Source organism: Cydia strobilella, chromosome 8 (assembly GCF_947568885.1).
Source record: "Cydia strobilella chromosome 8, ilCydStro3.1, whole genome shotgun sequence".
NCBI lineage: Eukaryota > Metazoa > Arthropoda > Insecta > Lepidoptera > Tortricidae > Cydia > Cydia strobilella.
Genome location: NC_086048.1, coordinates 1,767,008 through 1,790,841, shown reverse-complemented (window position 1 = coordinate 1,790,841; position 23,834 = coordinate 1,767,008). Strand labels below are relative to the sequence as shown.

Here is a 23,834-nt window from a genome sequence, read left to right as displayed (position 1 = left end):
GTGCTAAGACATGGGATTCTTCAAGAAGCGGGTATTTAGGGTTCTCAAGGGTCGGCAATGCTTAAGTGGCTCCTGTGATGTTGCTTATGTCCATGAGCGACGATGACTGCTTCCCATGAGGCGGCTCGTCTGCTCGTTTGCTGACTATCACATAAAAAAATGATATAATTGCATTCATTGGTAATAATTTGTACCCTTGGGTAGTAAGATACCTGCAGCAAAGAAGACCCGGTTCTTAAGCTTGCTGACTACATATTGTTATAAGTGTGAATGGCTTCAAATTTTGCGTCCATGTCCGCTAGAGCCATAAATAAAACTGCAAGTTCATATTACACATAAGAAAAATAAAAATAACGATGGGCTTTCTTTGGTCTTATATTTTTTAGGTATTATAATTGGTTTACTTATACAATGTTAATCGCACTAGAAGATTAATCTACTACATACGAGTCAAACGCTTAAGCCTAATCGACTTATAGTGTACCACAAGTTCAGTAATTAGTCACTAACTGTTTCTCTGTGATACCCTGTTTCATTGCATTTATTTAATTCTTTGACATTTAAACAAAAAAAAATATTTTCCAGAATTAGTTGTGGTTTAAAATAAGTACTTTACCAAAGATACATTGAATACAATTAAAAGAAAAGTGTCTTAAATACAACAATATAGGTATCATCATCAGAAATAGATTTCAATTAACTATTCCCCTCAGTAATTAAAGTTGTGTAATTTAAATGTTAAATATAATAATTATAGTAAATTTACAACATTTACAACTTAGAACAATTCAATAATTTCTGTCAATAGAAAAGTGTTTATATGAGTAAGTACCTAATTTAGAAAATTTACCAAAACATTACAGTTAAGAATGGGTGCGGTACCTTCATATAAATTACAAATTAAAATATGTAGTTATCAACATATCATACAAGGTGAAATTTTAAACACCAGCCATACATTTTAATTTTAACATAGTGACTTTAAAGGTAATCCATACTAATATTATAAATGCGAAAGTGTGTCCGTCTGTCTGTCTGTTACCTCTTCACGCTTAAACCGATGAACCGATTGAGTTAAAATTTGGTATAGAGATAGTTTGAGTCCAGGGGAAGGACATAGGGTAGTTTTTGTCCCAGAAGTCATCCTTTAAGGGGGTGAAAAGCGGGGGTGGAAGTTTGTATGGGGAATCGATAAAAAGCAGATTGGATAAAAAATAAGCTACCCAAATTACTAACTCCACGCAGACGAAGTCGCGGGCAAAAGCTAGTACTGAATATAACTGAACAACTTTGATGACATATGTGTCGTTTTCAATCAAAAGGTACCACATTGTCGCTTGCCATAAGGACGCTCTGACAGGTTAATGATGACTCAGACCGGGCCGTGTCATGACATGACAGGTGATCACGTGATGCCTTGCATAGAAAACGAAGCGCCGGAAGCTCCGGCCCGGACACGACCCGGTCTAACGTGAGTCATCCTTTATTCTTATAAAGATACAATCCAATTTCGTCCTTATCGTAAGCCAATGTGGTACCTTTTGCTTGAAAACGTCACATATATACGTATCTACGGAACCACGCAAATGTGATCTAAAACACGCATATATTATCTGATGAGCACAATCCTATAGTCCGCAGTGTACAAGTAAACTTCGCAGAGACAAGTATAGTCACCAAGGTAGGCATTATGTCATACTTATTATCGTGAGTTGATGTCATTATATCAATAAAAACAAGCACGGATGTTAGGAGTTTGGGACCTTGTCTAAATAGTGTGTGAACATTGTGTCAAAGTGAAAATTGTGTGTAAAATGAAATGATAGTGTTTAACTATAAAGCTCCCGTGAGACTCAAACATATTAGATTATTTTAAACCGGGTCACTCACGTATTATTAAGTCGAATAGCTCGACATGTTTCGACTATTCGACTATTATTGTTATAGCTATTCGACTTAATAATACGTGAGTGACCCGGTTTAAAATAATCTGATAGTGTTTAAGGTACATTATAATTAATGATAAACTAAAGACTAAATTTCTGTTTACAGTCTAAAATTATTCAGTATTAAAAAAACATAAATTTAAATAATAATGAAATAATGATTAAAGGTATGTATAAAATTCACAACACATAAGGCTTCAAAATAATAAACCGGTAATAGAATTTGTCAAATATAACAAGTTATTGTAGGTACTAATAACATAAATTACTTAATTCAGTGATATAAGAAATTAAATATTTGCTTATATAAGTCAGTTGGAGCTGATTTACTTTTTAAGACAGTAATGTTTTTTTTTGTCTTGGTTAAGTAAGTACTTAGTCACTTAAGCCAGGATACACAAAGATATAATTGTAAAAATACTAGTACCTATATCGTTTCACTTTTTCCAGTTTTTCCTTTGTGCTTATAAAAATAAATTTGATTAATACAACAACTGTTTGAATTAATTCATATTATTTCCATTCGGTTGATGTATGCCGAAAATGGATCTGTGCTTCGTCACGTCTCTCGTTAAAATTAAAATGGTGGACATAGAATATGATTTTTGTTATAGCAAACTTTTTATTTTACTTAAATTGTGTTTATTTAGACAGTAAAATCATTATTAAAAACTCTAAATTCGTTTCATAATATTTCTCTAACATAGTACAACATTATGTTCTGTGTGGTACGGGGTCGAAAGATCCCGTCTAAGAATAATAATTAGCACAACGTGATTTAATTGCCACAGTATGAGTGATCTCATTACTTACTGATCATTAAAATTTTCTTCAAGTAAATAAATTGCATTAACACAAAACATTTATATCAACGAGATAATTTGTAGGTACCTACCTACTCTAATGCATAATAATATTTTCTTGTAAACAAATTACTACTTAACTACTTACATAATATTAAGTGCAGCAATCCTGTGTGTATGCGTGTAAGTGTAAATTTCATTCGTCTGACGGACGTACGCGTTTGCGTTAAGTGTCATTTTGTATGGGATTTTAAGTTTCCAAAACGTGCCGCTTGGCGCGCTGTCCAAAATCCCATACAAAAATAGACATAACGTAAACGCGAACGCTCGTCACGCTATCGAATGAAATTTAAACTAGGGGTTCAGGACAGTCGATAACATGCGGTGATAAGTAGTTGATATGAATCTACTCTAACGTGATATAAACTTGAAGGAAGATCCGGTTAATAATAACAAAAATACTATAATTAGGGTAAACTCGCATTATTTGGTGACACGCCTAATTCGGTGATACAAGTTTTGAAGCATGACACTGAGGACAGCTAGTGAATGCGCCTTATAAATGCGCCTCACGGCAAAGCCGCCAAAGCCGTGAAGCCGTAAGGTCACATTTAAAAAGCCCTAATTCACTAGCTTTCCTGGGTGTCATGATTTAAAACTTGTATCACCGAAAGGCGTCTCACCAAATAATGCGAGTTTACCCTATATTTTGAAATAAAACTATGAAATCGGATTATATCGCGTATATTGAATTTATAATACATCCCGACGTGTCAAACGCTTTACGTTACGTATCGTGGTATATATATATCATAAATTCAATACAGGTACGCGATATAATCCGATTTCATAGTTTTATTTCATGAAAACTATCGCGGTAACCGAAGACAATATTACTATATGTTTTTTGTAAAATAAACTAGGTAAATCAAAAACTAAAGAATTACAATTTATTTATTGACTTATTGCCTCATGGCAATTATAATTCTGCCATTTACATATACAATATAGGAATAAACCTATTAAATAGGTAAATTTTACCTTTGTTACTACTCTTACTACTCTTTATTTTAGAACTTTTTAATAACAATAATATATTTTATGAACAGTTCGTACAGTTCGACCTTATATATATATACCCTTACAGTACTATTTAAAATATATGTTAGATGATGTCATATATACCAGGTATCTTTTATTATTCTGATCCTGTTTCGTGTTTTAAGTTAGCTAAGGAAAATGTTCAGTTTTTGTTCATATGATACTAGTTTAACATGATATCAACTCGCTCTCATTAATGAATTGATCCGAAACGGGCCGGTTGAGATATAATATCATGTTAGTGTCTTATTTTTACCGAAGACTGCTCGTAAACAATATTTATACACATAAATGAGTCACGTTAGCGACGTAATAATAGTCTCACAATTTTCCTTATGGTAAGTAATGCAGATTGACTAACAAGTTTCCTCCTTTTCTGTCTTGGGTGACCTTAAATCACCTTGACTTACCTTGACCACGAAATGTAGGTACATAGGTACCTACTTGATGAAAAGATAAATTCGGTAAAAAAAAAAATGGTTGGTTATCATAAAAAGTAAAGTATTTTTGGCAACAGCTTAAAACTATCCAAAAAATCAGAGACCAAAAAGTACATAAAATTTAATTGACAGGTTTTTTTTATTGCCCCTTTTTTACTGTGGCATATAATTATAGCATACTTAAACTATAAACACTCCATATCCGCAATAAACCGGCAGTTTTTTAAAATCCTGTTATTGACCAGCTGAATTTGAATATTTTATAAAATAGGCTTCCTGGTTCAGATATGTAACGACAAAATTCAGATATGTAGCTTTTAGTTTCTAACTATCCTTTATTATCCTATTTAGATTAAGCCACCTTTATCAATATTTTTTTTGTAGAAATCACCATGTTCACCTTTATATTGGTGAGCGCTCTGCTCTCCGTAAGCTTAGCGAACAATCCCAAAGATGACGCCCAGTACATGAACTTGGAAATCAAGAATGTCAAAGGAGGAGGTGGCAGCTACGTTTACAGAGGAGGTGAAAATATTAACAGGTAACTGTCTTGCCTTATCTTTATGTTTGACGAATAATATTCTCATTCTTATTTTTATATTAGAAAAAATCCAAACCAATAAATCAAGCTTAGTTTTTGCTTCATAGCATTTGTAAGATACGACCTTCAAAGCTTTAAGAAAAAAGCGTACTCCCATCTTAAAGGTCGGCAACCATCGGCAACGCACTTACAACCCCTCTGGCGTTGCGGGTGTCCATGGGCGGCGGTAATTACCTCCTCCTCCTCACCCAAGCAATTGCTTACCATCAGGTGATCCGTCGGCTCGTTTGCCTCCTATATCATTAAAAAAGTAAGATTCAGACATAAAGTAATTTACAAGTTAATGCAAAGTTGCTACATTAATTGTCTTCAAGTACTTAACCTCGTAAGACCCACCATATAATTTTTTTCAATTTTTAATTTGAAACTTGTTCTATAAGTAAATTGGAACGAATTTCGTTTGTTTTACAACACAGTGAAACAAAAGAAATGCTACTCTATTTGTTTCATCAAAAGGTTCAAATTAGATTGCAATGAATTTGTACATTTTAATACATTTAGACTCACGAGATTAATGGAAATTTACCACATTGTAATTTTCTGCAACTGGTATATCATTCGTCATACTACGTAGCCACTGTTTTGTTACCAATAAAATATGCAAGACGAACGTTTAATTTAAATCACATTACAATTCAGCAATGGTACAAACACGTCACCAACAATTGTCGAGTTTGTTATTGTTATGGTCGAACGTACGAAAATAAAATCCACAATTTGTCAACTGCGTTTTACTTATTAGCTGTGAGCGCGATACATTAGTTATTTGATAGTTGAATATCAAATAGCCCACCCGGTATAGGAGTAAATTACCAGTGATAAACTACCTCAAACCTATGTTATATGTTAGTAACATAGTGATTCGTCAAGTAATAAGATTATAATATCAGTGATAATTGATATGTCTGTCAAATATCACTGATATTAGAATACCTGTCAAATCAAATCCATTTCATTTTCTTACTTCAAAGACTGTCTCTGTTTAAACAATTCTATTAAGAGGCCGTAGTCGATTTTGGAGCAAAAATGTAAAATTGATAGATTTAGTCGTTGAAATTATACACGTTTTGTTACGTAATATCTAAATAACAAGTATTAATTTCTATTAGCACGTCTTCTCATCTTGCCTTCTAATAATGAGGTCGCGAGCGTGCGTCACCGGTAATGCATGAAGAGAAGGGGCAGTTTTTAAAAATTCATCAAAAAATCATGGTGGTAAATTATACAAATTGATGTATAAGTATAGTTTCAGCAAATGTTGTAGATTGTTTAAGAATCAAAATTACGTTGAAATTAAGTCGATTTTCAGAGAAATTGTCACTTGTTTTGAAGTAATTTCTGGAGAAAATTGATTTCGTCTAACTTTCATTTACACTACTTCAAAGTCATAATAATAAAAATCTAGTATGATAAACGTCAAGTGCAGGATATGTGTAATACAAAATTACCATGTTTAGCAGTCCAAACTTTACGAAATTTACAAATAAGAGCGACAAAATCAGTGCTTTACGCGCGTTTACCTAAACGTCCATCAGAAAAGCAAACATTACTAATTTAGTGAGTCTGTTTTCAAAAAACTGATCTGATAAAAGGTAAGATAAGAAGATGCTAATAGAAACCAGTACTTGTTATTTCAATTAGGTAACAAAAGGTGTAAAATTTCACGGACTAAATCTATCAATTTTACATTTTTGCGACTAAAATCGACACCGGCCTCTTAATAAACAATAACAAAAACAGTTTACCTAGTAAATCTTTTTCTTTTTGTCGCACAAATTATGTTAAAAATTTGTATCTTGTCAAAGCATGCTCAGCTTATAACAAAAAGTACTCAAAAATAGTTATTTATAGCATAAGCACAAAATTTGATAAATTTGTTTCCCTGTTGAAGGGTACGAAACAATAATAACATTATTTAATTATATAGTATCATCCAATGATGTTATTTTGATTATAAACTTCCTTTCCTTTTCGTTAGTATCTTGATACTATATTAGTATTTCTTTCTGCTGTAATAAGTTCCCTTTGAGCATTTGCCTACTATATTATTCATTTTAATGTATACCATGTACAATAATTGTAAGCTGCTTGTTGTATCCCATCCTCGTCGCCACTGTGATAAATGAAAGACGTCCGCTCGCGTTGTAACCATTTAATGCACTGATTAGCCTAACGGTACAGGAGCGAAAGAGACAATATGAACTAACCTAACATTACCCAATAAAAAAACTGGTAGACCTTTAGTGTGATGTCTATATAACGCTATTACACAGTAAGTTTTTTTTTTAATTGTAGTTTTGTTTCATGACTTAAATTTGTAATTAATAGTATGATTTTTGAGATTAAATGTTTATAATCGTTTTTATCACATTCTCACTACGGTACGGGGTCCATTCGACCCCGTACAGGTGTAAACGTATTGATGACTTAAGCTATTATATTAACTTAAATCTTATATGGCAGTTAATAGTTAAATGTGTGCTCCTACCTATTTAGTGTATAGTATATAAGTGCATGCGCTGTATATGTATACAAGTGAATAAATCATTCATTCATTCATTCATAGACAATAAGACCAACATCATTACCACATTTTAATCAGACTACACGATTGATTGATTGATTGAATTCTTTGTATTTATCTAACTTCTGTTTTCCGGTTCAGGTTTTTCAACCACACACGGCACGGCTACGTACAGGCCAGTCAGACCAACCATGAAATCGGAGTCTGTTACACAGAAGTCCCGTAAGTATAATGATAGATTGTATTAGCCAAAACAATTAACTTACATATTATTATTAAATATTTTACACATGTACATAGAGTGAGATCAAGAAAAGTCTGCAACGATTTTGATATCACACGCAGTGCAAGTGTTGTTTTAAACTTCAAACTTCTATGAAATTATGACGTACAAATAACACTTGCACTGCGTGTGCTATCAAAATCGTTGCAGACTTTTCTTGGTCTCACTCTATTTATATATCATCGTGTTAACTACAAAAAGTCGCTTACAAATGGCCGACTGTCTTATCCAAGGGCCTGACACTCTTTGATAGAGAAAGATAGTCTTATTGAGATTCCTATAAGAGGAAAGAGAAAATAGTGCCATGCGGTCTTTATCACTGACCGGGCATTTTTTCATGGTCGGGTTATGGCATCATTTTCTCGAGGTCCCCAAACGTAAAGGTGTGGACATGAAAAAAGGACCCAACTTTTAGCCTTTCGATGGCCTTTCGTATGCTCCTGTCAAAAAATTGGTATTTAAATAGCAATCTAGAAAACCATCGAATTTAAACTGTTGTGAGACATACTAATATTAAATCATTTTACGGTTTAGACTCACTTATTTTAGTCACTCGCAATATATAATCCCCGCTGAACCTCAGACCTTTACCGAGCAGAATTCGTAAGCTTGAAATAGATTAATATGTACGAGTTAAATTTATGTGAGAGGAGCATGGATAGTTTGCAAATAAGGTCTTTACAATTAGATATAGATTTATTTAGGACAATATTGTTATAGATTATTTTAAGGTTTAAAGATTAAGAAGGGAGGTGTGATATATGTATATATATATACAATGTGGGTACAACTAGATTATGCTTACTTAGGTATAGGGTAGTTGTAGTTTGTTAGTCTTTTATTAAACCTCCTACGAATCGCATCTAGTCTTTGTACTTACTACGGCTACCTAGACTTCCTCCGTCCTATATTCCTGGATTTTATAGTGGTGGTTTTATAGTGGTGGTGGGGTAATATTTTAATCTAGACAACCTCATGTTTATTTGAATATATATGGAGCAGATCTGCTCCTAAGCAGCAAGGTTAATTTACATAATATATGCATGCCTTTCAGTACTGTTCTAGAGTTTTCAAGCTTTTTCCTAGTTACATTATGCTGTGTAGTACATGTAGAAATGTTCATTTATTTATTTAATCTTTATTGCACAAAAGAAAATACAATCGTACAAAAGGCGGACTTAATGCTATGAGGCATTCTCTACCAGTCAACCTTCGGGCAAAGCAGAGAATTTGTAGGCGGTGCAACATAGTGATTACATATATACAATTTCACAAATTAAACAACATCACAATTTGTTGGACACCGAATCATATCTCGACATGATGGCCGGATGTATTTGACAGGAAGTCATATACCTATCCACTCTAAAATAAAGTACGAGTAGTTTAATATATTATTGGAAAATAGCAACGCAACCAAACGATGCATAAGCGAATATTACCGTACTAGCTTTTGCCCGCGACTTCGTCTGCGTGGAATTAGTAATTTGGGTACCTTAATTTTTCAACAAATCTGCTTTTTAATCTATCCTTTTTCACCCCCAAATTGGTCCACACCACCCCATTTTTTACACCCTTAAGAGATTTTTTCGGGGATAAAAGTTATTCTATATCCTTTCCCACAGCTCAAACTATCCCCATACCAAGTTTCATCTAAATCGGTTCAGCGGTTATTGATTCCCCATACAAATTTCCATCCCCCTATTCACCCCCTTGAGGGGTGAGTTCTGGGATAAAAGGTATCCTATGTCCTTCCCCGGGAGTTAAACTATCTGTATACCAAATTTCAAATAAATCGGTTTAGCGGTTTAAGCGTGAAGAGGTAACACACAGACAGACAGACAGACAGACTTTCGCATTTATAATATTAGTATGGATAAAAGATTTTTCAATAGAAGGACACGTCAAGATTGATTACCCTTTTCCTGATGCTGACAAAAATTAAGTATAATTAAAATTATAATTTCTAACAAATCTAAGTGCGAAACTAACAGGCATAGTGACAGGCGATGAAAATGGAACCATGCTGGCACCGCAGTGTGAATTTACTGTGAAAGCAACCGTCGCAATATGCTTTAGAAAACATGTAAAAGGTATGCTGCGTGATATATACATACATTTTTTATTTTTTAGGACCTCTACCCTTGTGCGGGATCCAAAACATATACCGGCTGGCAATGGCGTAAGTATCCGTTAAACTTTAAAACTTTCATTTTAAGATAACTTTATGAGGTAGCACAATAGGTACAGCTCACAGAATATGGAAATTACTAGTTTCAAGCGCGTTACTACTAGTGGACTATAATTCATATAAAAAAATCTAACAAATTTTAAAACAACAGAAGCAAAAAATCACAAATCACCTCACTTAAAGCGCGTTGTCGATTTATACACAATGCCACAGATATACTCACATTCATAATTACTCAGGTTCACATTTTGAACTTTCGAACGACCATTCAGGCACAGATAAGGGGAGATAAGAGAAGGCATTGGTGGTAATCCACATCTCCTCTCCGCTCCGCTGGATTACAAACAATTCTATTAGTTGATTCCCGCATGACACCTCTCATCTCCATCGTCTCATGGGAAAGGCAGCCCAAATAATGAAATTATCCGATTACCATCAGAAATTTCCAAAAAGAACTAAACTATCATAACAGTCAAATAAAAATCTTAACTTTCCAGTCGCGTCCAGGAATGACCAGCATCCGCACCTGCTGCCACGGATACATCCGCAACATTCACAACTACCTCATCTGCGACCCCGTCTGCACCGTTGAATGCGTCAACGCTCTCTGCACCGCCCCCGAAGTCTGCACGTGCTTTCCTGACCATGTGAGGAATACTGCTGGATTCTGCGTCCCGACTTGTCCTATTGGATGCCAGAATGGACATTGTAATGGGCAACAGTGTCTGTGTAAGGAGGGATTCAAGATGGATGTCAGTGGAAGATTCTGCGTGCCGTATTGCAGGGATAACTGTGGCGGAATTGGTAAGTTACATATGGCTAAGAACATAGAATATAAGTAGGGTAAAAACGACGGAATGGTATGTGGACTGTATTAATGAAAGGGGAGAATTATACCTTCGATATAATATTTAATTAAGTATTAATATTTACAATGAACTAGGAAAATCACAGCGTTGACATCCAATCAATATAAAAAACCTGAAGGAAGGCAATGACAAATTAGAATTTGTATTTATTTATAAATAATAGACAAAAAAGATAACTAAAACTGATGCTGCAAAGAGTCTGCAACAAGGGAATTTCGCTGTATTCTGGGTAGCAACTTGTCCAGTCATTTTATATAAATAGATGTCTCATTGCACGGAATAAGTTAGTGAATCATAGGACATACTAAAGTACTAAGGTACATACTCGTTCCAAGGCACATAATAATAAAGGTTTTTGCAGCACCTATTCTTTTGATTAACACTGTTGCGCTACCTAAATGTAATCTGGAAGAGAACGCTTATTAGCGATAAGACCGCGTTTTGTCTGTCTCTATCTTAAATCAATTGTTTTTCCTTAAGTTGTATATTTTACTGAGATGTGCAAATAAATAATAATCCATTTGTGTAGCAGAGTAATTAGGCGTCAGGATAAAAATTTATTCTTGTTTATTGTTATCTGATTTGAAGGGAATTTTAAGGACATCATGACTTAAGAAGAGTCTCACAAAATAATCAATTTTCCAGGTAACTGCACAGCCCCAAACACATGCGAATGCAGGCCCGGCTACTCCTCAAGTCCAGACGGCTCCTGCAGGCCTGGTGGCCCGTCATATTCCCAAGCACAGCACCCTGGAACACCTGGTGTTCCTAGGTCACTGCACACAGTTCCTGGGTCACAACAGACCGTTCCTGGGTCACAGCAATCTTTGGCGTGTGGTAGCTGTGTAAACGGTTACTGTGCGGGTACAGAATGCCGCTGCCGTCCGGGATATTTGCTGTACAGGGGAGAGTGTAAAGCGCTTTGCAATCCGTAAGTGAATATTGTTAAAGTAAAAGCTGGGTAGATCAAATCCAATTATATAATTTGTTTCTGTTAAGGGCCAGAATAATCATTAATTAGATATTTTGTGATCAATACCTAGTAGTGAATGTGGGGGCTTTCGTAGAATCTACGAGTATTGTAAAAGTATTTAATTGAGGGCCCGTCATCATCTAAATCTAAGGCTTAAGACAATTCGATTCATTCATTGGATCTAATAAGTTTATAATTCAATAAAAAAGCCTATCTTATTCCAGGCCATTGGATTCATGTCAGTTGCCACTATTCATCTTCAAAACTATGACAGTATTTATAAAACAGTTTAAATTTGATGTCCGGCTTTTTGTCTTTCAGGAATTGCGAACTTGATAAAGATTGCGTTGCCCCTAACGTTTGCGCACCGAAAGGACCTGGAGTCAACGCAACACAATTTCACAACAACCCACAGTACCCAACACAAACTCCATACCAAAACCCGAGTCAATACCCTAATGGCCAATACCCACAAAATCAGAACCAATACCCTTACCCCGGTCAAAACCCAAGCAATCAGCATAACCAACAATATCCCAATTCTGCTAACCACACAGGTCAGCATCAACCAAATCCCATATATGCACCGTACCCTGGTCAACAGAATCAATATCCAGGACAGCAGAATCAATATTATCCAGGCCAACCAAATCAGTACCCTCAACCATCCCCATCCCAACCAAATGGAACTAATACGGGATACCCAACCCAGTACCCGCAGCCAGGCCATCAGCATCTGTATCCTCAGCTTCCTTCTAACAATCCCAATAATCCTCAAACGAACCAAGGAAACAACGGAACAGGTCTGAGAACAGACGGCCAGGTCTTTTACCAGACTCGTCCGTATAATCCTTTTGAGAATGTCACCTTTAACTTACAAGGAGGATCAGATCAGACTTCAGGACACGGTCAGAACGCAACCCAAGGACATTACAGTGGAGGACAGTATGGTCAAGGCCAATTAAATCAAGGACAAACTAGTCAGGGACAATTTAACCACGGGCAAACCAACCAAGGACAATATAGCCAAGGACAGTTTGGACAAGGGCAATACAGCCAAGGGCAATACAGTCAAGGACAATATGGCCAAGGACAATATAGCCAAGGTCAAAATGGTCACGGTCATTATCAGCAAGGATATTATCCTTATCCTGGACAACAGGGAACTTATGGTCAGAATGGTGAAAACCAACAAGGGCAAATATCAAGTAACGGATTCGGAAATTGCGAACAACCCTGTGTCAATGGAAACTGTGTTGGGCAGAACAGATGTGAATGCTTACCAGGATACAATCAGGACCCTGCTGATTCTACTGGCACCAGGTACCTATTTATATTTCTTGAATATTGTTTTATATCTTTTTTATTCGTATTTTCCTTTGGATGTTTACTATATTTTAATGTAATTTAATAATATTGTGTTAACAAATAAATATTGAAGTAGTTTTTCAGTCAAAAAAATCTATTATTAGTGCTTTATCATCATTTGTCTTATTCTTCGTCTCATTTCCTAATTTCAAACCTATTTCAGATTTTTTTTTGAGATTCTGCATTCATCTTTCTAGTGATGTCTTCTGAAGTCAAACATACAGAGACATAAAGAAGTGTCTTTATATTTTTGACCAACGAATTTTCCTATATCAATTTTATTTTACGTATTAGCATCCACATTATATTTGTCATTTTCGTCTCTTGCATAGCGAACCTTCGGATTCGATTCGTACTAACAATCTCCTCGTTTCCAGGTGCGTTCCCTATTGCCACGGCGGTTGCCTCAACGGTTACTGCGCGTCGCCAAACAATTGCGTCTGCTCAGAAGGCTACCACAAGGACTTCAGTGTCAAGGGTCGATCAGGGTGCGTGAAGCGCTTAAGACGATCGGCTGAAGTGGCTGAACCAGTCAATGTTGCTGATGTCCTTGTGTTTGAGATTCCTGATTTAGAGTAATGATAAATGTAGATTTGAACTGATGATTACATTGAAAACGGTGGTGCCATATTTTTAAATAAATCTGAAATATTTAAAGACGATTTTTTCAAGTTTTAATTCTTTGATGTATTTAATCTTTGATCTATTTAAAAGTCTTACCAAGTAATTTATAATTAAAATATATCTACTAACTAAGCCTACGTTATCGTCACAAATATTATTAATAAGGATTGGTGCTTAATATTTAGATATGATTTGAATTTTGTACACGTAATCAAATGAGTGCATTTATTGTAAATATACAGAATGTGAGAATTGGTGTAAAATATTTAAGGCTAAAGGATGACTCACGGTAGACCGGGCCGGGGCCCAAAGACAAACGGTGTTCTATGGAAAGCACCATGATCACCGATCAGCCGTCATAGAAAATGACAGGTCGGACGCCTCGGCCCGGGCCCGGCCCGGTCTAGCGTGACTCGTCCTTAATTGTCACACAACGAATCACTTAATACTTTATTATTGACTACATTATTTGTACATTAAATAAAAATTATTAAAGTCAAATTACAATTTATGGAGACAGTTTTATAATTATCAATAATAAAAATGTTTTATATAATCACACCGGGTATCATTACTCCACCACTTACACAGATAGGCTCCTCATATTGGAAAATAGATATTAAGATTTGCTTCTGGATATGTTCACTCATCCTCTTGACAACTGTTTGTAATAAAGAGGATATAATAGGATAGAGCGGTACTGTCATAGTAAATTAAACACACACACACACACACACACAGTAAATTCACTGCCATCTATCGACACACGATTCAAACTAAAAATGAAGATGTATAAAAATACCATAAAATGTATTTATATAAGGATAAATGATTTTTTTTATTTGCATTAATTATTTTTATATGATTTTGACCCATGTTCTTTCACTGATATGCGTTAAAATTGTTAAATAACAAACGAAACCGTCAACTCCATCTATCCGAGAGTAGGCCAAAGGTAGTGGCGCCATCTGTTTGAGAATCAAATTTTCTTGATTTACGTGACACGTTTTTTCCTTAGACTGTATCCATCTATTGATATCTATCTTTGGGAGGCGTGGATTTATTATCTTACATTTGGCAAAAAATGTATTTCTGTTTTTGCCGTAATAATATTTTGGGTACCTATCTTTAATTTTAAAATTATTATTTTGCTAGCCGATGTTTTAGACATCCGGGAATCTAATCAAATATTCTATTGAATTAAATGAATTCTGATCAATGAAAAGCATAAATACTCTTGTATAAATATATATTCACATTTATTCTTATACTTCCTTTACACTATCTTCTTCCTTTCTATTTTTCAAAATTGTAGATAACCGCATTTTACCTTCCGAAATCTGTTCTTTTTCTGCATCGTCAGTTGTACTATCTGAAAAGGATAGTTTTTCATTAAAACTCAAATGATCTGGACCTCATTTTATGAGGCTACATTAGTTACAGGCGCAAAATGGCATTGCTGTTGATGCTGGCACCACACTACCTAAATATATGTTTATGTGAAGCGAACAACAAATAGGGGTACCACACTTCGCCGTATTTGGCGAATAATTGCGCTGCGTCTTTATCGTGTCCTTTGAAGTGTGTCAAAAACCGACAAGTGAACGAATACGCGTATTTGCTATTTGCGCTTATGCGTTATGCGTGCGAATAAGGCAAATACAGACGAATAAGTCCTCCACACTTCGTCGCGTTCGGACGAATAACGCGCATAACGAATAACACATAACGAAGTGTGGTGCCAGCATGACATATACGCTTGACAAGAAACCCGATTCAGATTGAACAATGTGTTTTACTCTTATTTTGATACGACCTTGAAGATCGCTCACGCTGATTAGTGCATGCGATATGAAGTGAAAGTCGTGCGTAAGATGCGCCAATCATCAAGACGATCCTCAAGGGGTCTTACCAGTTGCCGCTTTAGACTTGTGAAATTGTAACTTTGTAGCTTATAAAGTGGGCTTAACATCCAGACCAAACAAAAAACAGGGGGCAGACCAACAGCCTCTTGGTGGTCCACTATCAATAGAGACTTGCGAAACCAAGATATCTTATCGTTGACAACCCAAGACAGAACGACCTGGCGCAGACGCACAAGAAGGCCCGACCCCAAATGAAGTTGGGACAAGGGAAGAAGAAGAAGAAGAAGAGCTTATAAAATGGGTCACTGCATGTTTACTTACTTTCTAAGCGATATTTGGGTTACAGACTCACAGATATAAATAAAATCTCTGGTATCCCTGTACTCGAATATTGAGCCTAATTTCTCGCGTCCAGTCCAGTCCACGCGAAGCTTTCGGTTGCATCAAAATTGTGAGCAAGTGTATTATGTTCTTAACTTTCGGGTACAGTACAGGAAAGATAGAGACACTAAATCTGTGTATTACCCATTGAATTGAAACCCTAAATAACGATTTTATTTGAGAAAATGTCTTGAGTAAGAATAAAGCTAAAGACAAGGATGACAACGAAACATGTGAGTCAATAGATCTAAATTTAATTTTTTACCTACATTTCGTAAATACAAGCATTATTGTGTCACTATTGTGTGTATATGTATGTATTTGTATGTATCTAATAAACTATGTAGGTATTTATGAATAAGAGGAAAATTACCTTCAACTTTATAATCTCCGCTACCTGTACAACAATGTTTTATGTTGGTCCGGAAAATGACCAGAGAACCAAGAATTATGGCCAAAATGATGACAACTATTGATATTACTGCATACTCCCATTTTGACTGCATCCTGAAAAATATTGTAGTATAGTTTGAATTCCTAAAATTCGAATTATCCAATGAAGGCAAGATAATTTGCTAGTCATAATACAGCAATTTTATTTTTAGCCCGAGTACTTTAAAATAATAATATTCCGATAAAAGAAACTTCCACTCTTTAATAATTGTATTGTAAATAAATTCAAAATGGCGCCTAAATATATTTTTGTAATACTTTTCTACTTAAGTTATACTTTCCTTAGAAGGTGGAAGCAATATTAGGTAAACGTAAAAATCATGTAGGTATTTATTTCGTACTTACCAATGTTCGCTTCCTTGTATTTGATTTTCGACATCATTGTCTAGTTCTATTGAATTGTTAAGAAGGCTATCGTAATAGTCATATACAGACCCATTAAATGCAAAACTGTCTATATTATTTGTCGCGGGTCTCAGTTCAACAGTAGTTTTTGTCTCAATGTCATCATATCCATACGATATACCTTCTGTAGTTTCAACGATATCTTTTTTACAAATGATACGAGTGCAGTTGTCATTATTGTCTTTACATTCTTCACCATTAGCATTAACTCGAGTTGGTTTAAAACCTTCATCGCATTCGCATTTGCCTACAGCAAAACAATTTCCTTCACAATTTCCACATTCTGGTATACATTTATTATTTCGATCTAATTTATAACCTGGGAAACATTTACATACGTTAGGAGCTACACATGTTCCATTGCCACATCTGTTATCGCAGTGGGGTACACACGCTACATTATTTCCTTCATCTAATTGATATCCATCATCACACACACAAGTATCAGGGGCCTCAGAATATCCATTACTACAAGCGTCACATTTTGGTACGCACATTGCAGATATACTTTTATTTACTTTATATCCTTTATAACATTGACAATGATCTGGCGCTATACATAACCCGTTACGACATTCTATCTTACAATGGGGTACACATATTGGGTCTTTATTCCTGTCTTCTTTATAACCTGTTTTGCATTTGCAAGTATTAGGTGCAATACAGGTACCATTCCCACATTTGACATCACATTGTGGTGTACAGATTGGATTACTGTCTCTATCGAATTTATATCCTCTGTTGCATTCGCATTGATTCGGTGCTAAGCAGATCCCATGCCCACAATCAATTTCACATTGTGCTATACACATTGGATTACTATTGCCACTGTCTATTTTATATCCTGTATGACATTTACATTCGTTCGGTGCTATGCACGTCCCATTACCACAATGAATATCACATTGCGGTACACATTTAGGATCTTTATTATTGTCAACTTTATATCCTGCATCGCATTTGCAAGTATTAGGAGCAACACAAGTACCATTTCCACAGGCAACGTCACAATGCGGTACACATACTGGGTCATGTTCTTCATTAGCTGCATATCCTTCACTACATTTACAATGATTAGGTTCAGTGCAGGTACCATTTCCACATTTGACGTCACATTTAGGTGTACATTCGCCTGTTTCTGATTTCTGCCATCCAGTGTTACAAATGCAAGTTTCCGGCTGAGTGCATGTCCCGTGAAGGCAGCCGCGGGAGCAGTAGGGGATGCAGAGGTTGCTGTCAGTTTTTCTGTAGCCGGAGTGACATTGACAGGTGTCAGGAGCGACGCAGGCGCTGTTGACGCATGGCTCTGTGCATATTGGTACACATGATGTTCCTGTGAATAAAGCAGAATTTATTAACTTAAATCTCAGGGATTAGGAAGAATCAGTCAAGAATTCGGTTAGACATTGGTGTATTAAAAGATGAGGATAAAAAAAATGCAGTAAAAATGTTTCATTTACAAAAAAGTAGGTAAAGACCGTTTACAAACGTCGAATTCCTATAAAAAAATGCGCTGCCATATTTTATCGCTACCAAATCCGGGCAAAATTAGCCTAGACTTAGACGGACGCTAGTATCCAAATTTTCACAAGTAGGTGAACATTTATGTGGGTTGTGTAGTCAAGTACAGAATGTGGTTTATTGTATGGAGATTGGAGAAAGAGTCATTTGCAAGAAATTGAAGTATGGGATAACATTTTTGAGACTTAAGTACTTCTTGACTAAACTCCTATTTTATCTCTAGTCTTCGCGTCACCTTATTAATAAATTACTTGGTATTTCCTAATAGTCCTCACGACACAGGTTTGGTCTAGTTTTAGGGCTACTAGCTGCTACTGCTAATCAAATTGTAAGTATATTATGTGACACGTGTTTTGTCCTATATTTCATCTATGCCTAGTAACGAAATATTTTTTCTATTTGTATGTACCATTTTGTATGGAGTAACCGTAGTCACAGTGGCACACATTCGGTGCCACGCAGCTGCCATGGATACATTCTTCACAAGTAGGCGAACATTTGTGCGGACTGCCGTTGTCCAGCAAGTATCCTTCGTTGCACTCGCACTCGCCTGGCGATATGCATTTCCCGTTCTCGCACGCTGGCGTACATATTGGAGTGCATTCTATACTAAAAGACAAAAATGATTGATTCACATATAATCACGCCTATTTCCCGGAGGGGTAGGCAGAGACCACGGATTTCCACTTGCTACGATCCTGACATACCTCTTTCGCTTGCTTCACTGAAAGAATGAGTGAAAGAAGGCTAACAAAGAGAGTGTATAAGGGGGAGGTAGAAACGGGAGTTGGAAGGGGTAGACCTTGGCGGACTTTCTCTGATCAGATCGGGGAAATCCTGAAGAAAGGCCAGGTCAAGAGCACCCTAAACCGGCGAGCGTGTATGAGGAATGCAATGAAAGTAAAGGAAGCGAAAGAGGTACTTATAGTATAGTATATTATAAACCCCGACAGATGGACCAAAATAGCGACCAAATGGGCACCACAGATCACCCGAGGTAGAGGCAGGCCAAAAAGGAGATGGCGAGACGACCTGGACTCATTTTGTGGCGCCTGGCGGGAGTGGCGGGGGCATGCACAAAGCCGTGACGAGTGGCGGAATACAGGGGAAAGGATTTTGATAAAACGCTGTATATAGACTGATGATTATGGACTTACTCAGCCAATGATCCGCTGTCAGTCCTGATGTACCCATCGCAGCATGTTGGCACGAATTCGACCTCTTGCTTCTGTGAATAAACATAATTTGCATTAAATTCGGGGTTATATACTGTCTTATAACAAGTGTATGCTCCACGATGTTCAATGAAGAGAAAAATTTGAATTATATAAATATACATACATATAAGACAAGGTGACTGGCTTAACATTCGTTTCCATTGCCAATAATGAATATGGTGGCAGCTTAATAGTTTTCTGGAAGTCATCATAGAGATACATATATACATACGTGTACCAAATTTGAGAGTGAAACGATAAAACGAAATTTTCTTGGCGGGTCAAAGTCAAACACATTTTAGAAAAAGGTCACTTCTGTGGACAATACATTCAAGGTACAGTCAGCTGCAGGGAAAAGGTACCACCCCTGCAGAGAAGTTTGTTATGCAGCGTGATACATTTTCTCTGCAGCTGACCGTTCATATATATCCCGTTTCTCTTATTTGAGTCTCAAGTACTTACTGAAAAAATGTATCCCGCCTGTAAACGTGCCGCATACAAATTTGCTTTAGATTTCCTTAAATTTGCGATATCTACAGAAAAGACGCGACCGAGTTTGCTAAAAAATGTGTATGACCCTGGCACTTTCTTTCACTTGAATGACGGACTACTACAGGCCACAAATTAAGAGATTTCTAATCCTGTCTTTTGCTCAATATTGATATTTTGGAATTTTTTACAAGTTTGATCGCTTGTGGTGGATTAAAAATGTATGGAGAACAGAGTGGATTCTAAAAAATTGTAGGTATATCTAAATAATACTAATTCTAAAATGGTATAACACATGTTATTTACATCTTTACAAATAAAGATATTAAAAAAGAAAGAAAAGTTCGATTATCTCGAAAACCACGAAACTTACTAGACCTATAAGTTCATTGTACCAGCCTAAGGTATCCTGTCAGTGGTTAAAAGGTTTCCCATTAATTACCGGGCACCAGGGGCGTAGCTAGAGGATATGGCTCCCGGGGCAGTCACCAAATTTGCGCCCCCTGACGACTAACAAATGTTTCCCTGCTGCTGCCTTTTGCCCATTTTGGCGCCCCCCCTTGGATGGCGCCCGGGGTACTTGCCCCCTCTGCCCCCCCCCCCCACGTTAGGATTAGGTACTTATAAAACGTTATGGGCTGGCAGATGACGATCCCACAACATTTTATTAAATAATTTCACGACTTACTTGAACCGGCTTCGTCCCTACAGCGGAATTTATCCTGGTTTTATAGACCGACCGTCCAAACCAATTCTTCTTCGTATATCGATCTACGTACGTATATTTATACTCCTCGTATTCCAATTTGGTTACACTGAAAGAAAATTATATACATGTATATCTGTCTAAAATATCTTAAAAAGTATAAACCGAAAAGAAAAACATATACTTATTATGAAAAAAGATGACGAAAGCCTTCATTGACCGAAACTAAAATCGAAGCAATCCATAATACAGTAAATCTAGTACTTAAACTAGTAGTACGTAATACGCCAAATTTGTAGCAACTTTGGGAATAAATAAAAAATATAAACGCCACAAGATATATATATATAGTTATTTACAAGCCACGGAAATCAACCTTATTAAATAAAATGTCACGGAAATCAATTTTATAAAAAAAATGCCACGGAAATCAATCTTATTAAATAAAAACAATTGCTAAGTAGTAGTAGTACGTCATTCGTTTTGACAATTGATTTGGCCAGCTAGTCGATTGACTGATCGGCTAATCGGCCAGATCATTAGTTTCGTCTAAGTTCGGATGTACTTAGCGTATTACTCCTTCCTTTCGTCGGCGACTAGTCGGTAGGTATAGTTTTAATCATTTCAACTGAGCTCTTTCACTTACCTGTACTAACAATGGCATTGTATTATTACAATACTACACTATTATCTGATTTTGTTCTCGTAGCCGCCAACCAGTTACTTGCAAAATAAGTTAAGTGCATTGCTAAGGACTGGGTGTCTAGCGCGTAGACAGCACAGGTGATTTTTTTTGAATTAGGAAGAGGATACCCTTTCATTTTAACGGTATCTCTGAAAGGGATACCTCTTCCTAGTGCTAAGTCAAATGAACGGGTTAGCAATTCAAAGGGAAAGCCAATCGTTGGAGCTACTCGATAAACGACTAAGCCATTTAAAGGCTTTTTTATGGGAAGGGGTGGACGGGTTCCTGGGCTTTAAAACATAAAATATTTGGCAGAAACTTATTTCGTAAACTAAAAACAACTACTTTACTTACACAGTCCTTTTTCTACATATCTGACCACTAACATCACAGTTCAAAAACGCACAAAATACAAATACACTTATTAACAACATATTATTCGTAATTTTTTTAAATAATTATTGTCAGACACGTTGTTACAACAATTAACAAAGACTGGTCTGTAAATAGCCCTCGAGCGGTAGGGTGTCCATATTTTTCAATTTAAAAATAATCACATGACCTAGCCGAACCATATAATCGAAGCTAACTTTTGACATTTCAAATGACAAAGTGTGGCAATGTCGTAATAAATGTCAAATTTCTATGACATTAATTACGACATTGCCACACCTATATACATAATTATATACTATAGTCCTCATTACCGCCCAACTATGAATACAAAAGAGGCAGTAAGCTCCTAACGGGCTTAGAAATGTTCAAATAGTTTCTTGTGCTACAGTTTTTGCCTATTTTTTGACTAATGTAAGACATTCCAGCACCCAAAAATCCGGGGTATGCTAATGACACGAATTCCAGTGCATTTCACTCGCATCAATCAGTGTTAAAAAAAATAAGTCTTAATCGACATCCAGAGTGCATATTACGGAACTTCTCACTATAGTCAGGCCAGGGGCCCATTTCTCCAATAATATTACTCTAATATTATCAGTCCACGAGCTGTCAAGTCGTACGGGTTACCATGGCAACACACTAATAATATTAGACTAATACCACTGTCTATAAAACAATACAGTCATTCGACGAAGCCGTCTAGACAGGGCAATCGTGCGAGGTGCGAGGGGCGAGGGGTGTAGCGCGCGCACCCGAGCTGCATACATGCACTGTTAGTAGCTCGGTACACGTCAAAGTCGTCGGCCACTGCATACATTATATAATAATACTGTTAATACGGAATTAATTAATAATACTGTTTATACTCTGCTAATACCGTTCGAGAAATGGACCCCAGCAGGCGTATCATGGATGAATAAAATAACTGTCACTTTTTAACACCGCGGGATAGAAAGTGACGGATACCGTTTTATCACGCTGTCACGTAGACAAAAAAGAACCATCATATCCGTGCATCATATACAACAGTGGATGAAATATAAGGAATATCCTGAAAAACGTTGAAAGTGTGGTAACAATTTTTATCTTTGCTAACATTGATGACACACGGTGGCATCCGCTATACTCGTAGGTACCATTTCTGATAAAGTTGACTATTTATGTAGGTACACTGTAGTCCCTGATTCTGTTAGTAGAACTATAAGTACATTAAAACCATCAAAATACAAAATATATCTACAAATAGGTACTTGTCACCTTAAAAATGTTTTTAGTGAAAACGCGTTCTCCCTTATTAAAACTACCTATAGTTTTCCGCATCGCCTTAGTGGAAATGCGTGTTCCTTAGTTATAAGCGTTTTCATTACTGTTAGAAGTATTAGAACTAATAAAATTATTTTCAGAAAATACTTTAATTTGTTTTTATTTCAAGTAGAAACACTACTATATAAATTATAAACTGAAATAAATGTCATAAACTAAGAAAAAGTAACCAAGCGTTTTCATTAGTCAAAACTAATTACTTAGTTTTCCGTGAGGAATCGGTGATAACTAGATTTAACTGAGATTTTTTAAATTAATTTTTACTCGACGCTGAGGACGCTGGTTCGTTTCCAGCCTCCAGTGCCCGGGGGTTTTGGTAATTTTTTCCTTTGTATAAGATATTTATTTCGTTAATACTTTAAATAAGTGTGACTACTTGTAAAAACACTAATTAAAATATTTTCATAAGAGAGTAATTTAATTTGTTCTTAAAGAATAAATTGAGATTTTTTTAGTCAAAACTTCAAAAGTTTACACTAAGGCACTTTGCAAAAAATTGTTTTAACTAGAAACGGGTTTTTACGGAACATGCTCGTACATATACGTTATACCTATATAGGTATAAGGTACACATAATATAAATAAGGTATTACCTTATATCCAAGGTATATGGAGAAAATAAGAGAAACGAGTTAATTTTATTAAATTCTTATTTTTAATACTGTACCAG

General features: G+C 35.9%; 3 protein-coding genes across 6 annotated transcripts in view; 2 read left to right on the top strand and 1 right to left on the bottom strand.

The window, feature by feature from the left end:
• LOC134743375 (uncharacterized) overlaps positions 1-23,834 on the top strand; it is a 548,210-nt gene that overhangs the window by 376,232 nt on the left and 148,144 nt on the right. The window lies entirely within an intron of this gene.
• Positions 1,595-14,282, top strand: LOC134743458 (uncharacterized). Of its 3 annotated transcripts, none has more exons than XM_063676892.1 (8): positions 1,595-1,681; positions 4,675-4,831; positions 7,557-7,637; positions 9,832-9,880; positions 10,387-10,693; positions 11,404-11,689; positions 12,053-13,054; positions 13,477-14,282. In XM_063676892.1, the coding sequence occupies exons 2-8, from the start codon at positions 4,683-4,685 to the stop codon at positions 13,676-13,678; spliced, it is 2,076 nt and encodes a 691-aa protein (XP_063532962.1). In that variant the 5' UTR covers positions 1,595-1,681; positions 4,675-4,682; the 3' UTR covers positions 13,679-14,282. The 3 variants fall into 3 exon arrangements, with proteins under 3 accessions (XP_063532962.1, XP_063532961.1, XP_063532963.1); XM_063676891.1 differs by lacking the exon at positions 1,595-1,681 and adding an exon at positions 2,089-2,113; XM_063676893.1 differs by lacking the exon at positions 1,595-1,681 and adding an exon at positions 3,162-3,191.
• On the bottom strand, positions 14,959-21,939 carry LOC134743457 (multiple epidermal growth factor-like domains protein 10). Of its 2 annotated transcripts, XM_063676888.1 has the most exons (7): positions 21,800-21,939; positions 20,743-20,869; positions 19,506-19,576; positions 18,758-18,957; positions 16,768-18,160; positions 16,343-16,476; positions 14,959-15,095 (listed from the first exon to the last, which is right to left on the bottom strand). In XM_063676888.1, the coding sequence occupies exons 1-7, from the start codon at positions 21,877-21,879 to the stop codon at positions 14,989-14,991; spliced, it is 2,112 nt and encodes a 703-aa protein (XP_063532958.1). In that variant the 5' UTR covers positions 21,880-21,939; the 3' UTR covers positions 14,959-14,988. The 2 variants fall into 2 exon arrangements, with proteins under 2 accessions (XP_063532958.1, XP_063532960.1); XM_063676890.1 differs by lacking the exon at positions 16,343-16,476.